The 24,048-nt window shown below is 39.4% G+C and overlaps 1 protein-coding gene across 2 annotated transcripts in view; it reads right to left on the bottom strand.

The window, feature by feature from the left end:
• Window positions 1-24,048, bottom strand: part of RELN (reelin) — a 536,122-nt gene that overhangs the window by 92,623 nt on the left and 419,451 nt on the right. For both annotated transcript variants that reach the window (XM_004007831.5, NM_001306121.1), the window contains 5 exon segments: window positions 23,523-23,723; window positions 18,102-18,334; window positions 9,755-9,912; window positions 8,353-8,560; window positions 7,117-7,193 (listed from right to left, as the gene is read on the bottom strand). In XM_004007831.5, the coding sequence (XP_004007880.2) occupies window positions 7,117-7,193; window positions 8,353-8,560; window positions 9,755-9,912; window positions 18,102-18,334; window positions 23,523-23,723 (877 nt within the window).

Below are 24,048 nucleotides of genomic sequence, written 5' to 3' on the forward strand. Positions count from 1 at the left end.
AAGGCAGAGGAACCAGAGATCAAATTGTCAACATCTGTTGGATCACTGAAAAAGCGAGATTTACAGAAAAATACCTACTTCTGTTTTATTGACTACACTAAAGCCTTTGACTGTGTGTATCTCAACAAACTGTGGAAAATTCATAAAGAAATGGGAATACCAGACCACCTGACCTGCCTTTTGAGAAATCTGTATGCAGGTCAAGAGCAACAGTTAGAACTGAACACAGAATAATAGACTGCTTCCAAATAGGAAAAGGAGTGTGTCAAGGCTGCACATTGTCACCCTGCTTATTTAATTTATATGCAGAGTATATCATGAGAAATGCTGGACTGGATGAAGCACAAGCTGGACTCAAGATTGCTGGGAGAAATATCAATAACCTCAGATATGCAGATAACATCACCCTTATGGCAGAAAGCGAAGAACTAAAAAGCCTCTTGATGAAAGTGAAAGAAGAGAGTGAAAACGTTGGCTTAAAGCTCAACGTTCAGAAAACGAAGATCACTGCATCTGGTCTCATACTTTCATGGCATCTGGTCCCATACTTCATGGCAAATAAATGGGGAAATAGTGGAAACAGTGACAGACTTTATTTTGGGGGGCTCCAAAATCACTGCAGATGTTGACTGTAGCCATGAAATTAAAAGACACTTGCTCCTTGGAAGAAAAGTTATGACCAACCTACACAGCTGATTAAAAAACAGAGACATTACCTTGCCAACAAAGGCCCATCTAGTCAAGGCTATGGATTTTCCAGTAGTCATGTATGGATGTGAGAGTTGGACTATAAAGAAAGCTGAGTGCTGAAGAATTAATGCTTTTGAAATGTGGTGTTGGAGAAGACTCTTAAGAGTCCCTCGGACAGCAAGAAGATTCAGCCAGTCCATCCTAAAGGAAATCAGTCCTGAATATTCATTGGAAGGACTGATGCTGAAACTCCCATACTTTGGCCACCTGATGTGAAGGACTGACTCATTTGAAAAGACCCTCATGCTGGGAAAGATTGAAGGTGGGAGGAGAAGGGGATGACAGAGGATGAGATGGTTGGATGGTATCATCGACTCAGTGGACATAAGTTTGAGTAAATTCTGGTAGTTGGTGATTGACAGGGAGGCCTGGCACGCTGCAGTCTATGGTGTCGCAAAGAGTCGGACAGGACTGAGCAACTGAACTGAACGGAACTGAAAGGATTCAGATGTATATGAGCATATGACAGTTACAGCTCAAGTGGTCTCTGCTCCAATGGGTTTCTGCCTGCTGCCTTTCTCCACATTAGCTGTTTCAGGACTGTCACATACACCTGCAGGCAACTGCAAGATCTGCAGAGAGGAGGCCCCCAGTTCTTCAGGTCAATAGAATGCCTCTCAGGTAAGTATGAAAGAATGGAGAAATGCAAGAAAGGGAAACAGTAGTATCTCTATCTATCTATTTTTTATCAATCTCTGGGCCTCTTTTTCTTGGGCTCCAAAACCACTGCAGATGGTGATTGTAGTCATGAAATGAAAAAACACTTGCTTCTTGGAAGAAAAGCTATGACAAACCTAGAGAGCCTATTAAAAAACAGACACATTAGTATGCCAACGAAGGTCCATCTAGTCAAAGCTATGGTTTTTACAGTAGTCATGTATGGATGTGAGAGGTGGACCATAAAGAAGGTTGAGCACTGATGAATTAACGCTTTTGAACTGTGGTGTTGGAGCAGACTCTTGAGTGTCCCTTGGACAGCAAGGAGAGGGAGAGAGAAGCCTTGGACAGCAAGGAGACCAAACCAGTCAATACTAAAAGAAATCAACCTTGAATATTCATTGGAAGGACTGATGCTGAAGCTGAAACTCCAATACTTTGGCCACCTGATACAAAGTACTGACTCAGAAAATACTCTGATTCTGGGAAAGAGTGAAGGCAGGAAGAGAAGCGGACGACAGAGGATGAGATGGTTCAATGGCATCACTGACTCAATGGACATGAGTTTGAGCAAACTCCAGGAGTTGGTGATGAACAGGGAAGCCTGGTGTGCTGCAGTCCATGGTGTCGCAGAGTTGGACATGACTGAGTGAACTGAACTGACCCTCTTTAGCTGTGTCATCTAAACACTGTCCATCGGAATAAACCAAGCCATTTCAGCTCAACTACCAAATATTTAAGGAACATAAAACATTCCCCTTTTAAAATGACAACTCCATCCTCATTCTTCCCAGTCTTACTGAAAATAGGCTAATTTTGATTTTAATTCCAAATATGCAAATTGAGGCTTCAGCTTGAGTATGCAGAAAATCTTTACTTTTATCACTGGAAGAGATTTGTTCAAGGATTTAGGCAGATTTACATTTTAACAACCAGTTTTCAATAAAAGGCTGAGAAATGCCTGTGGGATGTAAATTACACAGGCAGCAGTGAGTTCAAGAAAATGGCTCAGGATTGTTGAGGATAAGTTGTGTTCCTAAAGGGAAAAAGTCCCAGAAGGCAGGCAAGAACATTTATAACCAGAGGTTAAAGTAGAGGACAGCTTTAGGTCAGTAAGTGGATGCTTCCCACTATACTCTGGTTAGAGTTTCTTTTTTTCCCTCATATACAAATAGGGGTATGGATTTGTAATTTTCAGAAGAGTCATGCACATTTGTACATGCACACAGTTGCTTCATGTTCCAACCACTAACTACTTTTAAATAGCAATTCTATCACAAGGTTTAAAGATAACATTCAGGTTCTCCACCTCTCCAGTCAGTAAGCAAGATCCTGGGACAGAACTCCGTCTACCTTTGCATCCCTCAAAGCTCCTGTTTCCATGTGGATGGAGAATGTGCTCTAGAGATACTCTTGTTTTGAACTACATATTGTTTCTGTAGGGTGATTCTATAAAAATTTAAATCAGGTTATGTCACTGCCTGACCTAAAAGTCTTCAGTTGTTTCCATACAGTGGATTCCTATCCCACCTCTGTTCCATGGCCAGCAAGGCTCTGAGTGACCTGGCTCTGTCCCTCTCCTCCTTCTCCCCAGCACTCCTAAATCTTAACGAGCGCCAGGCCATCTGGCCTTCTTTCTATTCCTCCAACACCACAACTCTTTTCCACCTCATGGCCTTTGCTGTTTCTTCTGACTGGAAAACTTGCCTTAAGCTCTTTCTGTTCTGGTTTCTTTACACCATTAGTGTGTGTGCTCAGCTGTATCTGACTATTTGCGATCCTATGGACTGCAGCCTGTCATAGGAACTGAACTGGACTGCAGCCCACCAGGTTCCTCTGTCCATGGGATTTCCCAGACAAGAATACTGAGGGGGTTGCCATTTGCTCCTCCAGGGGATCTTCCCAACCCAGGTATGGAACCAGTCTCCTGTGTCTCCTGCGTCTCCTGCATTGCTGGCAGATTCTTTACTGCTGAGCTACCAGGGAAGCCTTTTCCTGGTATCTCAGATAGTAAAGAATCTGCCTGCAATGGAGGAGACCCAGGTTCGATCCTCAGGTCAGGAAGGACCCTTAAAGAAGAGAATGACTACCCACTCCAGTATTCTGGCCTGGGAAATCCCATGGAAAGAGGAGCCTGGCGGGCTACAGTCCACGGGGTTGCAAGAGTCGGACACGACTGAGCAACTAACACTTTCCCCTTTAGATTACATTTTAAATGTCACTTTCTCAGTAAGTCCACTCCCAGGTCACTCTGATGAAATCAGCATCTTTCCCAGCATAAGTTTACCTTCCATCTCATCAGCTTATTTATTTCTATCTAGCCCATCAATCTAACGTACTGCTCATTTCTTTTATTCTTGATGTTCTGACTCCTCTTACTACCATATAAAAGTTCTCTCAATGGTATCGCTTTTGTCTGCTGTGCTCATTACTGCCACACTGGTTCTTTGCATCCTGCTACATGGCAGTTTGCATTTCTTGTCCCCTTTACCATATGTGCTCTTTCCTTCCGCCACATGGGTGGCAACAGCCAGAAGCTACCCAGCAGCTGCTTCATTATCCTGAGTGCTGGATGAGAACCTCAGATGACCCATGAGGAAAATGCAGCACAGAGGACAAATCTTATGTTTTAACCCACAGAGACTGAGAGTTGTCTGTCACTGTAGCATAACCTAACTCATCAAGACTGATGCATCTGTCTTTTGGTGACACTGTATCCATGAAACCTAGAACAGTGCCTTGCTTAGAGCAGATTCTTAATAAACGCTTGTCAAAGAGACCAGGAAATACAAAATAGTCTTGTACAAGTTTCTAGACTGCTGATTCAATGAACAGATGATCTGGATAATTAGTAGACTGTACTGAGATACTTAGGAAAGTCAAGGAAGCTTTCAGTTACTGATGATAAGGCCAAGGACATTTAGAACTAATGAACAGAGCTATCAATAGCTTTATTGACTAACGAGTACTGTAGTGCTTAAGCCAATATGTTTTAGATAGTCATGCCTGAGACAATAACAAACTTGAAAGCTGCAAAATTCTTCACGTACTTTTCATGAGATCAAAGTTTGGAGGAGGATCCATCTGAGAAGCTTATGGATTTTGTGCCAGGAACCAACTCACAGGTAGGGTCCCTTAAGGAATCCTATTATATCTGTATAGCAACTGAAGGCCAACTATGTATACTTGAAGTGTTTTGCATTTCTTTCAGCACTGAATCATGGAGGCAAAAGACGGTGTGGATGTCTGAGAGAATAGGGATCTGGGGAAGGAGAGAGGAATAGGCTCTAGTGGTCTGAATCTCTGCTTGTCCACTTACTGACAGCGTGATCTTGAGTAAGTTATTTGTCCTCCCTGTGCCCCAACATCTACATCTGTAAAATAGGATAAATTATAGTACCTATGGCAAAGGGGTATGATGAGGATTAAGTGCATTAACAGATAGAACACCTGGAACAGTGCCTTGCATATATAACTGCTCAGTAAAAATTAATATTTATTATTACCAACAACTGCTCCTTCTACCCGGAGAAGGCGATGGCACCTCACTCCAGTACTCTTGCCTGGAAAATCCCATGGACGGAGGAGCCTGGTAGGCTGCAGTCCATGGGGTTGCAAAGAATCGGACACGACTGAGTGACTTCCCTTTCACTTTTCACTTTCATGCATTGGAGAAGGAAATGGCAACCCACTCCTGTGTTCTTGCCTGGAGAATCCCAGGGACGGGAGCCTGGTGGGCTGCCGTCTATGGGGTCGCACACAGTCGGACACGACTGAAGCGACTTAGCAGCAGCAGCAGCTCCTTCTGTCAAAGGATTTGTTTATGGGCAGGAAGCAGTGTATGATCTGCAATCAGTAATACCCTATGCAAAGAAAATTCCTAGTCTCCTACAGTGCTGAATGTAAAAGTCTCTGCAGTTTTGTTTTCTCCTTGTGTAAAGTTATAAAGGAATGTGTATGTGTGCTATGTAGCTTTAGTCATGTCTGATTCTTTATGAGCCTATGGACTGTACCCCGCCAGGATCCTCTGTTCATGGGATTCTCCAGTCAAGAATACCAGCATGGGTTGCCATGCCTCCTCCAGGGGATCTTCCTGACCCAGGGGTCGAACCAAAACCTCTTATGTCTCCTGCACTGGCAGGCGGGTTCTTTACCATTAGTGCCACCTGGGAACTCCTGTAAAAGAACAGGTTTCCCTAAAACAAATGTTTCTAGGCTTAAGGATCTGGATGAGGAAACTTAGAGACCAAGGCTCTCTGCAGTTACCCGTTTAGTGATGGAGAGGAGAAGGAATGATTTAGGGTAGTGTATCCATTTACAAAGAACGTTTAAACTACCCCACAATTGTACTCATTTCTCATGCTAGTAAAGTAGTGCTCAAAATTCTCCAAGCTAGGGTTCAACAGTAGTATGTGAACTGAGAACTTCCAGATATTCAAACTGGATTTAGAAAAGGCAGAGGAACCAGAGATCAAATTGCCAGCATCTGTTGGATCATCGAAAAAGCAAGAGAATTCCAGAAAAATATCTACTTCTGCTTCATTGACTATGCTAAAGCCTTTGACTATATGACAACAAAATGCGGAAAATTCTTCAAGCGATGGGAATACCAGACCATGTTAGCTGCCCCTTGAGAAACCTGTATGTAGGTCAACAAGCAACAGTTAGAATCAGACATAGAACAATAGACTGGTTCCAAATTGGGAAAGGAGTACGTCAAGAGTGTATATTGTTACCCTGCTTATTTAACTTATATGCAGAGTATATCATGTGAAATGCCAGGCTGGATGAAGCATAAGCTGGAATCAAGATTGCTGGGAGAAATGTCAATAACCTCAGATATGCAGATGACACCACCCTTATGGCAGAAAGCAAAGAAGAACTAAAGAACCTCTTGATGAAGGTGAAAGAGGAGAGCGAAAAAGTTGGCTTAAAACTCAACATTCAGAAAACAAAGATCATGGTATCTGGTCCCATCATTTCATAGCAAATGGATGGGGAAACAATGGAAATAGTGACAGACTTTACTTTTTTGGGCTCCAAAATCCCCGCAGATGGTGACTGCAGCCATGAAATGAAAAAATGCTTGCTCCTTGGAAGAAAAGCTATGACAAACCTAGACAGAATATTAAAAAGCAGACACATTACTTTGCTGACAAAGATCCATCTAATCAAAGTTATGGTTCTTCCAGTAGTCATGTATGGATGTGAGAGTTGGACCAATAAGAAGGTTGAGCGCAGAAGAATTGATGCTTTTGAACTGTGGTACTGGAGAAGACTCTCAAGAGTCCCTTGGACAACAAGGAGATCCAACAAGTCAATCCGAAAGGAAATCAACCCTGAATATTCACTGGAAGGACTGATGCTGAAGCTGAAGCTCCAATATTTGGTCACCTGATGCAAAGAGCTGACTCACTAGGAAAGACCCTGATGCTGGGGAAGATTGAAGGCAGGAGGAAAAGGGGATGACAGAGGATGAGATGGTTGGATGGCATCACCGACTCAATGGACATGAGTTTGAGCAAGCTCTCAGAGATGATGAAGGACAGGGAAGCCTGGTGTGCTTTAGTCCATGGGGTCGTGAAGAGTCGGACATGACTGAGGAATTGAACAACAAATCAGTTTACAAAATTTCAGCCAAACTTTGGGAGGAGAAAGAACTACCCTGCTAGTAGTAACTGTAGTTTTTATGGAAATATAACATCTTACCTTCATTTCTAGCTCTTGGTTTGATGCAGGTAATCCCTGAAGTTTTGCTTCCAATTTGTATATAAAACTGAACGAGTCTGGGGGAAAAAACCCAAAACACCTCAGTTTACTTAAAAACATGAATTCAGAATACATCTAGCCTTCTGTATTTTGACACAGTAAAAAGTAAAACTCCTGTAATTCTTAGGTTATTTTTAAACACAAAGGGCATATGACAAGCAGAAACTACATAGCTTATATATTAGGCTAATTCTATAACCATTCAGAAAAGTTAATTGATATGACCATTAATTTTATTTTGGAATAATGATTTAAACAAAAGGAAACAATTTAACTTCATTTCCCTGTGACAGTCTGATGCAATTTAATGAAATCACTGAAATGGAATTCCTTTAAATTGAGATGATACTATCCTTGGAAACTCAGGAGGAAAAAAAATCTAACATTAAAAACTTGAATGTTATTTTTATTTAGGGCCAGACAATTACTTCTACTATGGATTTAAACTCAGATGGTTTAATTTTTCACAACTGTCTCTCAATTAGTGTGATGTAATCTATGCCTTAGTCTCTATAAACCAACCTACATGATAGGGTTAGCTCTGTGAGAAGGACTCAGAAGGAAGAGGAAAGAGACTGAAGGTAGAAAACACATGACACAGAATCCAGATTTTAGTGAGAAGAAGCTCTAAAAGCTTCAAACATTTCTTTAGCTTCCTTTCTTCCAACTGTAAAACTAATGAAGCATAGTTATATTTTAGGTGTGCTACTATTTCATTTGCCCTTAAAACTAAGCACTTATTTATTGTACCAGTAGGTGTCAGTGTAGGTATTTTAAATTTCTGGAATAGTTTTCAATAAGTGAATACAAATAATCTTAGATAAATGGGGCACCACATTTTTGGACACAGAATTCAAAGTTGCAAAAAATTATGTTTCTCCTGGCATACATTAAAATTAATATCAAATAATCTTCATAATAACAGAGAACTTTAGAAAACCAAGCTGACATATATTAGACACACAGGCCTTGGTGATGACTGCATGCTGATTAACAAATTAAGAGTACAAGTTTTACAAAATCTATTTTATTATAAAGTTATGCTTCATTTTTATATATCAGAATCTATGTAGAGATACATTACTATGTGAACTCTGAAAAGAACAGTGTTGTAGGTTAGATCATACAGCAAGGTAAATATTATGTTCATGGAGAAGCCACCAGTTAACTACTTACCTGATATTCCTGGTGTCCAGAGGGACAGTCCTCGCTTCCCTTTTTCCAGGGCCACTGAAGTAGAGAGACTTGCCATCATTAAGTGTTCCACAGCCCGTTCCAACCTGGCCTCCGGTTATCTTGTACCACAGCGGGCTGAGCTTCCCCTCAAATCTATCGAACATCTCACTGTGATTAGGGACAATAGACACACAGGTTCCTTGTGCAGCTTCCGAGAAAAGAAATACAGAGGAGACAGGTTTTGTTAAAATCATAAAACATTAGCAGGTACATTATTGTGTGGTCAAAGGAGACATTGCCATAGGTGTTAGGGGAAAGCAATCACATCAAAATTCAAACCTCAAGCATCTGCCTGAAACACAGTCATCACCACTATCATCAAAACAGTATTCTGATTCTATTATTTTAAATGTTTAAACACAAACACAGAGGGAACCACGCAGTCTCATGATTTTCGTTAACCAGAGGGTTTGTGTAAACTGAGATATAAGATTTTGTCCACAAACAAAATTTGCTCATTTGTTGTCCTTTTATTAGAGGATCAGTATGGGGAGTTTATCACCCTGAAACTACGAATGGCAGCGCTCTCTACAGAAGGCCTGTAACAACACATGTTTGTCTTTGGTTACGTGCCAGATGAAGAGCAGAACACTGAAAGGCTGGGAAGGATGCTTTGAAGTTAATTCCAGGAGAAATTCTATAAAAAGATTACGAAGCTTATAATATTTTCTCCCATTTTACTCTTTAATCTCAGCTTCCTTTTTACTTTTGCTTGTAGCAACATCTAAGGGTGATTGTGGTCAAAAAATACTTCTCTCGTTAAGTTTTTGTTTAGCAGTCTTGCATTTATCATTTCATAAGTTGACTTTTACTTTAAATGTATAAAATTACACTGTATAAAAGCAGTGTAAAGAGCACAGGAAGCCTAATGCTTAAGAGTTTGGCTGCCAGGGATTAAAGCTGAGCTCTAGCAACTCTTAGCTGTGTGACCTTGGGACAGTTACTGCGTGTCTTTGTGTCTGTTTCCTCAAGTGTAAACAGGGACAACGACAGTACTGTTACAGGGTTATTTGTTGCATGAATTAAATGAGGTAAAATAAAAAACACCTACTGTAGCGCTTGGCATGAAGTAGGGACTCAAGTAATGTTAATTATTATCACTATTATTATGAAATGAATATACTTAAGGGATGAAATATGTGTTATCATGCTTTTCCTTCTTAGGTAGCTCAAAACTACAAAATATTTCAGCACCTCATTTGCCTAGGTTACAAATTTCTATAATTTGGGGACTTAAGAATAAATACTTAAGAATATATTTCCTTGGAAGAAGTATCATGAAATATAGTACTCAGAGATGAATATTTTACAAGCAAATCATCAGACTTGTCTGTAGCCTTACCGGTGTACCCCAGGTCACAGAAACACACCCCTGAAACGCAGTCCCCATGGCCACTGCAGTAACTGGGACAAGGCTCTGATATGTATACACCATCCAAACCAAAAGGAGGCACGTTCTTCTGGGAGCTGCTCTCCTGGATCCATCGGAATCTGGTCTTACTGTTGGGAAAAACAGCACATGTGTTTCTTGTACCAATATCTCATACCAAAGCACTGAAATACAGAACAGTTCAGAAAAACTCAAGAGATATATATTTATTTGGAAGTCATGTTCACTTGATTGGACACTTAACTTTCAAAAGTGTCTCTCTCAAATCTTTCTCAAAACTTCTTGATATTTTCTTCATCATAAATGTTTAAATATCAGGAGGATTTCAGATAAGAAGATTCTGATGGCCAGAAACATAGCTTTTTTTTTTATTGCATATTTTAAGAGGATATTTGGGAATCTTTGAAACCATCAAATAGGATGTACTTTGTTAGGACAAATAAGGGGACTATGGCTCTGCCATTTGCATGATTCTGGTAGGAAAGAATCAAGTTTGTACTGCCTGCTCTGTTCTCACCTGTTGCCTTCCTTGCCTGCTTCACTTCTCATCTTGAAGTCTTCAAGATGCTTATTCTACACACTTAGCAACCACCTGGGCTGCCAGAAAACGCTGGTAACTGCCAACAAACAAAAGAGGGACCTGGTCCCAGTGCTTCAATCCCTGGAACACCAGTGGCCGGGCTACTGCCCAGTCCTATTTCCCCATAAGTTTTGAGGCTGCCAAACTAAAACTTGTCCCAGTTGCTTTCTAATATTTCCAATCCTTTCAACACACCTTGTTTCCTTTCAAATACATGGAAACCCACCTACATCTATAACTTCATAATAAGAAAACATCTCTTCCTTCTCAGTTCTACTAACATTAAAGAGGGACGATAGATTAGACTATCTAAATACCAATTAATTATGCTACCATTATTTATAGACTTTAGAGTGAATTCAGTCTCTAAGTAAAGAAGAGTAAAGAATCTTAAAGATTAATGAAGATTATCAAAGATAATTGTAGATCAAGATGGTTCCTTTTCTCCTCTGTTATTATGAAAATAATATAGCAGTATCAGAGTACATTTCTTTCTGGCTCTTCAAATAACTATGGTAATTTGGCAACACTAAATCATAACTCTGGCTTTTTTCTTCATTATTTTAAATTATCTACATTTGGCAAATTTACAAATGTAGCCAACAATGTTGTTTACTAGGTTTAAAAAGTTTTTCAGTGATTAATTTCTGTTAATGCAAGTCTTAACACATTTTTCAATGTGTCAAAAGGAAGGTGAATGTATCTTTTATTTCCTTTGAAGTTAATTCAAAATGTATTGGTCTTATTTTTTAAGGCAAAAGAGAACAGAATTGAAGATTAGCAAAACAAAGGAAAACCAAAAAATGAAAAGAAAAAAGAAAGTACAGTTGTAAAGTGTTAGGAAAATTCTTCCCAATGGAGTTATAATATTATTTAGCCTGTGAAGATATTTTTCCTTTCAAAGGAAATAAATGGAATTGGTGAAAAGCATCTTTTGCCAATTGTTTGTAATAAAATGGTAAGGCCTCCGTACCCCTTCCAAAAGATAGGCTGTACATCTATAATAAAAAAGAAACACTTCGATTCCCTGGTAGAAGTCTTTTTAAATTAAAGTCACACTTGCCTTTTCTTTTTACGTTTCTATAATAGAACCCAGAGAAACATGGATCTATAATTTCTGCCCCTCAGAAAGCAAAATTCCCCTATATCCTGCATGTTCCAGATAAGGTAGTAGAAGATAACACACTCTCTCTTTACTCCAATTGTCATCTTTGTTCAGAGGATGCCTGAGCAACCTGGAGAACCAGTTTCTACCCCTGTCCTTCAGCCTTCCACACTTCAGAAGGTTGTTGGATCTGCCACTTAAACCAGGAAGGTAAGCACCTGTGCATCGGCTTGTCTTGTGATGTGTGGTGGTAGAGGAGACATTGGGCAGAATATTAAGCAGCTGAATTTCTAGCACTTCCTAGAGATGCTGATTTTCTGCATTCAGCATAGACAGCCAAGAGCAGGCTGAGTGGCTGTATGGTTGGGGACGAGAGTCAGCAGGGAGGTACCAGCACATATTTACCACCACCAATGTCCCTCCTCTGTAGGCAAGAACCAAGAGAATTAACATGAGCACAAACTGTTCCTTTGAGAAAATCAGCTTCCAATTACTTGTAAAAGAACAATGTTCTAGTAACTATTATAAGCATATTGCTTTGTGGCAAAAATAGTTCCAAATTTTAACAATTTTCACTTACAATTCTCAGCTTTCCAACACTGCATTTGGAGATATCTGAGTTTAACATACTGCAGAAGAAACAATAGCTCATTTGCTTGCGTTGATGCAGTAACATATTTACTATTCTGTAGTAGAGAGCTCTCCATCACAAATGCCATCCCAAGCAAGTTGGATAGTATCCAAACAAACCAGAAAGCCAGATCCTAATGAACAAGATTTTGTCTTCCAAAAGCTGAAGTCTAAGAAAATATTGATAAATTGGAAGCCTCAAAATATTGGCTCAGTTTGTGATAATAAGGGCAGTCTTTTCTTATTTCTCAGATGTGGTTTTACCAACTAGGTGATTCTACTTAGCATCAAACAAACTGCAGTTTCAGATTAAACTCTATATTATCTGGCTTTGGGGTATCACACCAGTATTATGCTTTTTGGCTCCTGATTCTATGGACTACTTTTAAAGCGATATCTTCCAATATCCTAGTATTCTAGTCACTGCAGCAAATATTTATCCCATTATGCTCCCCAACTTCATGACATGTTGCACTTGTCTATTTGGAAGAAATAAGGTTGGGCCACAGTTTCAGAAAACCAGAAAAGGTCAGTTTTCATCCCAATCCCAAAGAAAGGCAATGCCAAAGAATGCTCAAACTACCACACAATTGCACTCATCTCACACACTAGTAAAGTAATGCTCAAAATTCTCCAAGCCAGGCTTCAGCAATACATGAACCATGAATTTCCAGATGTTCAAACTGGATTTACAAAAGGCAGAGGAACCAGAGATCAAATTGCCAACATCCGTTGGATTATCAAAAAAGCAAGAGAGTTCCAGAAAAACATTTATTTCTGCTTTATTGACTATGCCAAAGCCTTTGACTGTGTGGATCATGACAAACTATAGAAAATTCTTAAAGAAATGGGAATACCAGACCACCTGACCTGCCTCTTGAGAAACCTGTATGCAGGTCAGGAAGTTAACAGTTAGAACTGGACATGGAACAACAGACTGGTTCCAAATTGGGAAGGGAGGTATGTCAAGGCTGTATATTGTCACCCTGCTTATTTAAGTTATATGCAGAGTACATCACACGAAAGGCCAGGCTGGATGAAGCACAAGCTGGAATCAAGATTGCTGGGAAAAATGTCAATAACCTCAGATATGCAGATGATACCACCCTTATGGCAGAAAGTGAAGAAGAACTAAAGAGCCTCTTGATGAAGGTAAAAGAGGAGAGTGAAAAAGCTGGCTTAAAGCTCAACATTCAGAAAACTAAGATCATGGCAAATATATGGGAAGTGGTGGAAACAGTGACAGACTTTATTTTTTGGGGCTCCAAAATCACTGCAGATGTTGACAGTAGCCATGAAATTAAACGACACTTGCTCCTTGGAAGAAAAGTTATTACCAACCTAGACAGAATATTAAGAAGCAGAGACATTACTTTGCCAACAAAGGTCTGTCTAGTCAAGGCTATGGTTTTTCCAGTAGTCATGTATGGATGTGAGAGTTGGACTATAAAGAAAGCTGAACACCAAAAAATTGATGCTTTTGAAATGTGGTATTGGCGAAGACTCTTGAGAGTCCCTTGGACTGCAAGGAGATCCAACCAGTCCATTCTAAAGGAAATCAGTCCTGAGTGTTCATTGGAAAGACTGATGTTGAAGCTGAAACTCCAATACTTTGGCCACCTGATGCGAAGAACTGACTCATTTGAAAAGACCCTCACGCTGGGAAAGACTGAAGGCTGGAGGAGAAGGGGATGACAGAGGATGAGATGGTTGGATGGCATCACTGACTCAACGGATGTGAGTTTGAGTAAACTCCAGGAGTTGGTGACAGACAGGGAGGCCTGGCATGCTGCAGTCCATGGTGTTGCAAAGAGTCGGACATGACTGAGCAACTGAAGTGAACAGTTTCAGAAAAACATGGGGAGAGAAGGGCAGTGGTGGGGGTGAGGATTACAAGGGCTACACTGTCACAAGCCCCAGTTTGAGATGGGCAATAAGCAGGATGAAAGGGCTATTTAGCTCCAGAGGCAGGTATGTCCTTATGGAAAAGGAAAGAATGTCTCAGAGGATGAAGCCTATAGAGTAGAACAAACAGCTGAGAAGAACAAAGATTAGGGAACTACTCACCAGGAGGAGAACTGTCAAACTTTCTTATCCTGGACATTGCTCGTAGAGAAGGGAACCCTAGTAACAGCTATCTTGTTGCTATGTGCTTCCCATTCTTTTCATTTTCCTGAGTGGGCAGTGTTTATTATGTTGTTATATATATTATTATATATTATTATATTATATTATATAATTATTATATATTATTATATTATTATGTTTATCTATCTCATTGCTGTATGTTGGGTAGAGTGTGGGGTGAAGTGAAGTGAAGTGAAGTCATTTAGTTGGGTCCAACTCTTTGCAACCCCATGGACAGTAGCCTACCAGGCTCTGCCGTCCATGGGATTTTCCATGCAAGAATACTGGAGTGGGCTGCCATTTCCTTCTCCAGGGGATCTTCCCAACCCAGGGCCTGAACCTGGGTCTCTTGCATTGCAGACAGACACTTTACTGTCTGAGCCACCAGGGCTGGGATAGATAACTTTTTTTTTTTTTCAGTTCCTAGATCTGTGAGTCATATCCAGGGAAACTTGACATGATATAAGTGGCTTAGAGTCTGATGCTATGATGGGACAAGCCTTTGAGGGTCTTGGGAGGAAAGTGAGTGTGTTTTCATGGGGAACAGATGTGAACCATAGGGCTAGGACAAACTATGTTAGGTTGTTATAACAATGCCTGGTAGCTCAGTTGGTAAAGAATCTGCCTGCACTGCATGAGATCTCGGTTTGAATCCTGGGTTGGGAAGATCTTCTGGAGAACAGATAGGCTACCCACTCCAGTATTCTGGCCTAGAGAATTCCATGGGCTGTATAGTCCATGGGGTCACAAAGAGTTGGACACAACTGAGTAACTTTCACTTTCACATGGATCGCACCTCCTTAGGTATATTGTCTATAAGATTTTTCTGCACTTCCTATCAAAAAGAGGAGTCTGTTTTCTCACTCTCTATATCTAGACTTGCCTTGTGGCTTGCTTTGACCCCTGATGTTCCAGTAAGATAGGGTCAGGCAGCTTCTACTTTTGTTTTTTTCTAACACTGGAACCACCCAACTGTGGATATTGTTATGAATACTGGGGTGGATACTGGGATGAAAACCGCATAGAAAGAAAGGTCCTACTAATCCCAGACACTAATCAACCTACCAACTGAAAAAAGCTACATTATAAAGCTTGGTGAGATGAGCAGAAGAACTACCCAATCAATTCCATAAAATCATGAGAAATAATAAGCCACTGCTGTCTTAAGCCACTATGTTTTGGAGAGGAATGTTACACAGCAATAGGCAACTGTACAAATATTATCCTAGGCTCTACTGAGGGATATGAAAAAGGACTAATGATAGTTTTTAAAAAGTAATGCACTTTTTAAGGAATCTCCACACCGTTCTCCATAGTGGCTGTACTAGTTTTGCATTCCCACCAACAGTGTATTTTGTATAAGATTAAGTTGTTCCTACGTCTGAGGCAACACATGTACCCCAATGTTCATCAGCCAGGACATGGAAACAACCTAGATGTCCATCAGCAGATGAATGGATAAGAAAGCTGTGGTACATATACACAATGGAGTATTACTCAGCCGTTAAAAGAATTCATTTGAATCAGTTCTGATGAGATGGATGAAACTGGAGCTGATTATACAGAGAGAAGTAATACAGTATACTAACAGCAATGAGTATGCAAGACTGTATAACGGAACTCACATTCTAACAGTCTATGTCTGACGGGATGCAGCATGAATGAAGAAAAGTTGACATAAGATTTTAAAATTTAAAAATAAAAACTAAAATTAAAAAATAAAAAAAAAAAAAGTAATGCACTTATGCATTCCTGATCATTTTCCTTCCACTGGTTGAGAGGTAACAAGGTCTGGAATAGCTGCCTTGGATCCAGAGATAGAAGTTGTGTATTCAGAATGGCAGAGATACCCTGTCAGTTCTGAACTGCTCACCTTTGGACTATTATGCAGTAAACAATGGATTTCTATCTTGTTTTAGCCTTGTTAAGCATTTGAATTTATTTTGCTTTTATAGTAGCTAGACCTGTATCCTAACTAAAGCAGAATGCAAGTCAAATTATTAAATTTCACTAAAGAAGGTCAACTCGTAAACTCTGGCACAAACCAAGTCATTTGAGTCTCTCTGATACACAACAAAGTACACTGGCATGTAAAGACAAAAAAAAAATTACTTATAAGTTGATCTTAGATCCAATGACTGATGAATTCTTTCTTGGAATAGTTGGCATTTAAAGATTGTGCTCCAAAGTTTGGTAGATTACCACAGAAACTTATATATCCTGACGATACAAGTTTCTTACCTATCTGAGAAGTCTGTATACCAAAATCTATGGTGCAGTTTCTGAAGGTATGCACAACTAATTAACAAGGGAGGAAGAGAACACAACCAGGATATCCAGCTAGATATAAATCTGGTGATCAATTAGGTGAAAGATTATAGACAGAATGGTCTCTACAAACACTATAGATAAACCACTCCCATAGATTCTTAGCTTTTATCATTCTGTCAGTCAGGATGAGATAGGTTATGCTGATGTAACATGCAGCCCCCGGTCTCAGTGCGTTAACCCAACAAAAGTTTATTTCTGGCTTATACTATATGTCCAGTATAGGTTGTAAGAAAGTCTGCTGATTGCAGAAATTCAAGGACCCAGACTGATGTAAGCTTCATCACAAAAGGTGCTTTCATGAAACAGATAAGATGGCAAAACGCACATGGACTCAAAGTCATATGTTTCATTTCCACTCACATTTCATTAGGCAATGCCTAACTTTAAAGAGTGTGGAGAAAGGATAGTCCAACCATATTCTAGGAAGAAACTAAGGCTGGAAATAATGCTGAATGGCATTAATGAGAAGCTTGCTAAGAGTCGGACACGACTGAGCGACTTCACTTTCACTTTTCTCTTTCATGCACTGGAGAAGAAAATGGCAACCCACTCCAGTATTCTTGCCTGGGAGAATCCCAGGGATGGGGGAGCCTGGTGGGCTGCTGTCTATGGGGTCGCACAGAGTCGGACACAACTGAAGCGACTTAGCAGCAGCAGCAACCTCTATATTAAGTTACATCACCAGCAGTACAAATAGACCTATTACATCATCTCAGTTCTGCACAGAAATGCTTTGACTGAGTCACAATTGAATATTATGTTCTAGGATTCAATTAAAAAGTGTCCACTTGAAGAATGCTTCTTTATCTTCTGAAAAATTATAGTTAAAATACTGATCTTAATGTTACCTACTCCACCCAACACAAAGATATATATATACACACTACAAATGTATTTTAGGAAAAAGCACACTTAATTTTTTTATCAGAATGTTATATTTTCTTTCTTCTTATTCAACAGTGAGAACCAAATGACCCTATCTCCTGACCTCTCACACTTTGTCCTAGCTGCCAGGAAGCTAAGAGTTAAACTTGATGTATTACAAAAACTAATTTGCTTCAAGTTCTTAATCCATTTAGCTCATGCTTCTGTCAATTGATTTAAAATCTTTTTCTCTATTACATTAATATTTATCTTAATGATGAGATATCTCAAATTGTCTATTCAAGGAGGCATTAACTTAGAAAAAAATCACCCCATAGTGAAAGTCTGTTGCAATAATGCTTTATAACTCACTTAGCTTTTAAACATCTTCTGGTTAGTGCTGTAATCCCAATGCCCAGGACAGAACTTGGCATAGGTAGGTGGCTCAATAAGTGTTTGTTGAATGAATGAATGGATGAGTAAGTGAATAAACTTTTTCACAAATGTGTGTGTCATTTTCTCAAGAGTCATTACTTGGATAGATACTGCTAGAGGTTATGAATCCTCTTAGGTTACTGAGATATATGAAATGAAGATATTGAGATAAATATATGTTCCTTAGAAATGGCAACTATGGCACATGGTAAGAATGGGCACTTTACCTGGATGCAAGAGACCTTGGAATAACAATGGTGATTCTTGTCCATTCTTCAAAGTCCCCCGTGTGATACATGGTGGGTTCACTCAGTTCTCTGGAGTTTCCTTCGCATCCCTTGCCTGCAGAAGCTGGGTAACAGCCTTCTTTCACCAGAAACCAGGACATTCCAGCATCATGAGAGTACTGAAGAAGAACTGGGGCGGCACTGCTGAATTGATTGGCACACCCAATGTTAAGCTGTTGAAAAGAAATACAGAATTACACAGGTTTTGGTTTCAAGACATCATTTAACAAATTAGGTGCGAGAGCAGTCAGGGTTCTTTCTACTGAGTTTGCACAAATTTACAATGATAAGACATGCAGCTCAATTCCAACCAAGAGCCTTTCATAGGGTCTGGAAATCTCTGTAAAAGCAACAGGGGCTTTTCAATAGAAAGCAGGACCAGCTTCCCATTTTGTGGACTTCTTGAGATTACAGGAGAGAAGAGAGAGCATAGATGTAATCAGACTCTTGGACAAAAGATGAGAAACCAAGAAACTGTTTTCTTTTCCTTTGCCAGACTGAGGATACAAACAGAGGGAAGCAGATGATAGAGAGCTGTCCTCTAGAACATGAAGGTCACCGAAGCTGTCCTCTGCTTTAGGGGGATAGGCATCTTTATTCTGTTTTCTTACAAAAGCTCAGTAAGAAATCACTGTCAACTTATATGAAAGAATTAAGTTTCTGTCACAGCATCGAATAAACAACATAATCTAGAAATAAACCATTATTCTTCTATGCACTTGTACAGATGACTGTCATCATAGGATTAAAAATATTCAAAAATTGTAAAAAATGCAACCTATATCACAATGCTACAGCACAGCCATTAAAAAAATAAATTTATTTATTTTTGGTTGTGCTGGGTCTTCATTGCTGGCTTTTCTCTAGTTGTGGCGAGCAGGGGTTTCTCTCTAGTTGTGGTGCCCAGGTTTCTCACTGAAGTGGCTTCTCTTACCGTGGAGCACAGACTACGGGCTGGAGGGAGGCTTCAGTAGTTGTAACATGTGGGCTCAGTAGTTGTGGCTTCTGGGCTCTAGAGCACAGGCTAAATAGTTTTGGTGCACAGGATTAATTGCTCCGAGGCATGTGGATCTTCCTGGATCAGGGACTGAACCAGCGTCTCCTGCATTGGCGTGTGTGTATGTTAGTCACTCAGTTGTATCCAACTTTTTGTGACTCCATGGACTGTAGCTCCCCAGGCTTCTCTGTCCATGGAATTCTCCAGGCAAGAATACTGGAGTGAGTTGCCACTTCCTTCTCCAGAATTGGCAGGCAGATTCTTTACCACTGAGCCACCAGGGAAGCCCCTAGCACAACCATTTTTTTCTGTTTTCTCTTCTAATCTTTATAAAGAAGCATACCAATATCTAGGAGAAGTATTACTGAATCAAAATGTAGAAACTGTGAATTTCCTATTTATATGTGTTCATTTATAATCACTTAGATTAAAATGAATCAGTTTTACACAGCACTGAATGTTACTAAAGCTTTGGACAGTTTCTTTCTAAATTAATAAATATATAAATGATTGTATTACTGTTTTAGTTTATATTTTTTAAAAGTTGTAAATGTCAAACTCTTCCTGAAATTTAATCACATGCTGTCTTAGAGCACATGATCCATTCATGTTCTTTCATTTGTTGGCTGGAGCCATCACAGGATTGTATAAGGCTTTATAACTAAGAATAGTCAAATTTTATAGAAAACATTGAAGAACTCAAGAGAGCATAATCATGACCAAAAAATAAAGGATGAAGGAAAGATAGGCCCCTAGGCAAATAAAATTAGGTCAGAGCTCAAGAGGTCAACCAGCTCATCCTTGTGACTGTGAAGTAGCTTGAGTCAGTCTGTCAAAAATGGGAAGAACACATATTTTCCTTAATTCCATGCTCAGAGCTAGAAAGCATCTCTCAGAAGGATTTATAATATGGCTAGTGGCAATTTTATTGTGATTCATTTATCTAAGTTTACATAGTTAAATATCAGGAAAATAAAGACTTGACCCTCTAAGATGCAAGATCACCTCTTGTAACATAAACCCTTTTATTACATTACTTGTTAGTTAGCATAGCCTTTGGCTGGCCTGTGGTGAGAGGAGTCACCCTGGGCACACATAGTTAGCTTTCTGTCTTAGATTTATGGCTAAAGTAGGTAAGTCAATGGAGCTTTCAGTTCTGTGACAAGTTTGTGATTTTATTCTTTACAGACCATTTAGCCTGCTTCTTAACTGCTGATTTTTCTAGAATTCAATTCTTGGCTTTCTTACCTTTTTACTCCATACAAGCTCCCTAATCTCATTCACAATCATAATTTCAGATGCCTTCTAAATCCCTATGACTCCCAGATACTCCCAGGCTCTCTGAACAACGTCCATAACTGCTTCTTGTGTGCTTGTCCTTCAGCAATCCATGAGCATGTGTGCTCAGTCATGTCTGACTCTTTGCAACCCCATGGACTGTAGCTTGCCAGGCTCCAGTGTCCATGGGATTTCCCAGGCAAGAATGCTGGAATGGGCTGCCATTTCCTCCTCCAGGGGACCTTCCGACCCAGGGATCGAATCTGCATCTCTTATTATCGAATCTGCAGGTGGATTCTTTTACCACTGAACCACCTGGGAAACACTTAGCAATCCACAGGCATCCCTAAATCCACAGGTCCAAGTCTTCTCATCATCCACCACCCTAAAACAAATCCTCCTATTCCTGAATTTCTGATTTCAGTGACTTGAGCCAGCAATGTAGGAGTCATTCTAGAATCCATTCTATCACCCAATAGGTTACCCAAACCCGTTGACTGTGCACCTTTAACATCTTTCAGAACCATCTACTTAGAGTCCCAGGCTATGCCTTAGTCTGGCCTCTTCATTTCTTACTTCTCCAGCATTGTCACTTTACTCAAAATACACTCAGCAATGTGAGCACATATCTCTGCCTCCTCCACTATCTCACAGGTCCAAGTTCCCATTATCTATTACTTGGATCACTGAAATAATTGCCTGGAAGTCTTTTTATCTCTGCCTTTGACTCTGCCAGTGTACTCCCAACTCAGTTACCTGTGTGATTTTTAAAACTCTAAGTCAGAGTATGTCACTCTTCTGCTAGCTATTTTATGTAGTGTAGGTACAGTGTTAGTTGCTCAGTCATATCCGACCCTATGGACTGTAGCCTACTAGGCTCCTCTGTCCATGGAATTCTCTAGGCAAGAATACTGGAGCAGGTAGCCATTCCCTTTTCCAGGAGCTCTTCCTGAACCAGGGATGAAACCCAAGGCTCCTGCATTGCAGGCAGATTCTTTATTATCCGAGTCACCAGGGAAGCCCGTTTTATGTAGAGCAAAAGTCAAAGTCTGATCTTTTTTTTTTTTTTTTCTACCAGTCTCCCCTTCCTCACTTTGCTTTAGTCACAGTGGCGTCCTTGTGGTTTCTTAAACTTTTCCAAGCACACTCCTACTTCAAGGCATCTGCCCTTTTTGTTCTATCTGTTCTCTTTTGTTCTTTCTTTGTCAAACTCTCTATTCCTAGTTATTTTCATAGCCTAAAAAGAAGCCTGGAACATAGTAGAGGTTTTATGAATAGTTTTTTCTCCTGTTAAGTCAATAGAATGATCCTTCTAAAACACAGATCTGATTCTCACATTCAATGGGCTAAACATCTTCCATGACTCATTGCTCTTGGATTAATATCTAAGTGACTTAGTGTATCATATAAAGCCCATTAGAATCAACCTTATCTTACCTCTGTGGCAGGTACTCCAAACTCAAAGTTCCAACATTTCCATTCTCATTTGCACTTTCCTATATTTTCACATAGTTGCACACTCTGTTCTAACTGAAATTTCCCACCCCCTCCATTTTGCAGTCTGCTAAGTCTCTGTACTTCCAGAAACTTCCTATTTCAACTCATCCATCCATCTATCCATTTAACTAACATAATTTTGGAGTACCTGCCATATGCCAGGAACTCCCTGGCACTCCCACAGCATCAGAGCCTCTTTCTACCACAGCACTCCAGTGACTCTACTGCAACTGTTCACTTTTCTGGCTCACTGGCTGGTTTCTGAACTCCTTGAGGGCTTGGCTACATTTCTCATCTCTGTATTCCTCGCACTTAGTGTTGACACAAGGCAGGCAGTCATCAAAACTTAACCAGCACTGTACCTTTTTTGGACAAATAACATCAAGTTCTTATTACAGATTCCAAATATACATTAACAATTCCTAAATGACTCATATTACCTGCCTATTATCAACTGATAGCTACAAATCAACAATTTCTGCTGGTATAATTCGAGAATTGAGACTTTCCTTAGGCATTTTGCATTATATTTTGAAACATTTAATAATATTTTCTCTATTTAGATTTTTAAACTTTAGAATACCATCTTGCAGAGTTCAACACCTACACTATCATGATTTTGTGGCTAATTAATTAGAAAAAGTGCCAGGTGAGAAACAGCATACTGTTCTGACAATGTATTGCTTTTGCTGTTATTCTGCTCCCATTTTAGGCAGTACCAACAAATTAATATAGTTGTACACCATTATTAATGGTTTTCCATGGCAATTTAGCATCAAAATCTAAACAGAGAAGAATAACATTTCACTAATCATCTTATTTATGACTCACTGCCTTGTTTACAGACCTCTGGAAATTATATTTGAAGAGCTTCCCATAAACATCTGATCTCTTTAATAATTCCATTTATAAATTATTTAGCATCTGCATCCTGCCGTTATGTAAGGACCATGTAGTTGTGCTGGATCATTAAAAATGCATTACTCTTGACCCCAGAATTCACCAATGGGATTTTATTATAAACACAATGAAATTTTGATTAGGGTTTTGAAAAAAGAGCTTGTCAAAGTAAATACTTGCTATCCATGTTGACATGTTATAACAGCACTGAAAAATAAGCAGCTTTTAAGAGAACAATGATAATTAAAGTAAAAATTTATTGAATCAAAGGAAAAGAAATTGTTTGAAAACCCCATAGTAAAAACATAAAATTACTTGCAAGTTTAAAAAGTACTAGTAAGCTGAAAAGGAGAACACATCCATTACCATCCAAAAGCATGGGATGGGATTCATTAAGTCACAATCAGATTGAAATCCTCAAAGTAGTCTTCCTTTTTAATTCTGATAGAGTTCCACGAGCACTTAAAGAAATACAGTGACACAGCCACTTCTGGGGCTCATTAAAAACTGACAAGCTGTTTTCCTTATGGATAGAGCTAAAAAGCTTTGCCATTCCAAGACTGTTGGAAACTGTTCAGATGAGTCCCTTCACTAACAGAAATATGAACATTTTGTATTCTTTGTGAATTTCATTCACAAATCTGGAAGATGGTTGCTCCTTAATCTGCAAGAAGTTTATGCATAAATACCTTGAATTGCAGCACATATCCAGGCTTCAGAGTCAAATCTCGAGTTACTGCAAATCGGTCCCCATCTGATTTTCCAAACACCATGGCTGATGGCGTGGCAGAGCAGAAAGTTTCATTTTTAACCATTCCTTCATTAGCTAACATCAACCACACACTCATTTGATTCATAGGGTAATCAAAAGCTGGTTTCTCATAAAAGTTCTAATAGAAACAATACAAACAACATAGAAAGGCAATTTGATAGCTTTGAAAAGAAGAAAGGAATTTTCAGTTCATGACATGCTACTATTTGTATTACCATGTACTATTTGTGTGTCTATGAAAATAAATCAGACTCTCAAACTGTTTTTTAAACTGCCATGAAGTTTTTCTCCTGATTATTTAACAACTGAAAATATTTTGCTACTATATATCTAATTATTTTATAAACAAACTAATAATCACGCTTAATGAACTGGACAAACTTTCTAGTCTTTTTTTTACATTTTTTAACATCTAAATAATCTGTGAAAGGGTAGCATAGAGA

This window comes from Ovis aries, chromosome 4 (genome assembly GCF_016772045.2).
Source record: "Ovis aries strain OAR_USU_Benz2616 breed Rambouillet chromosome 4, ARS-UI_Ramb_v3.0, whole genome shotgun sequence".
NCBI lineage: Eukaryota > Metazoa > Chordata > Mammalia > Artiodactyla > Bovidae > Ovis > Ovis aries.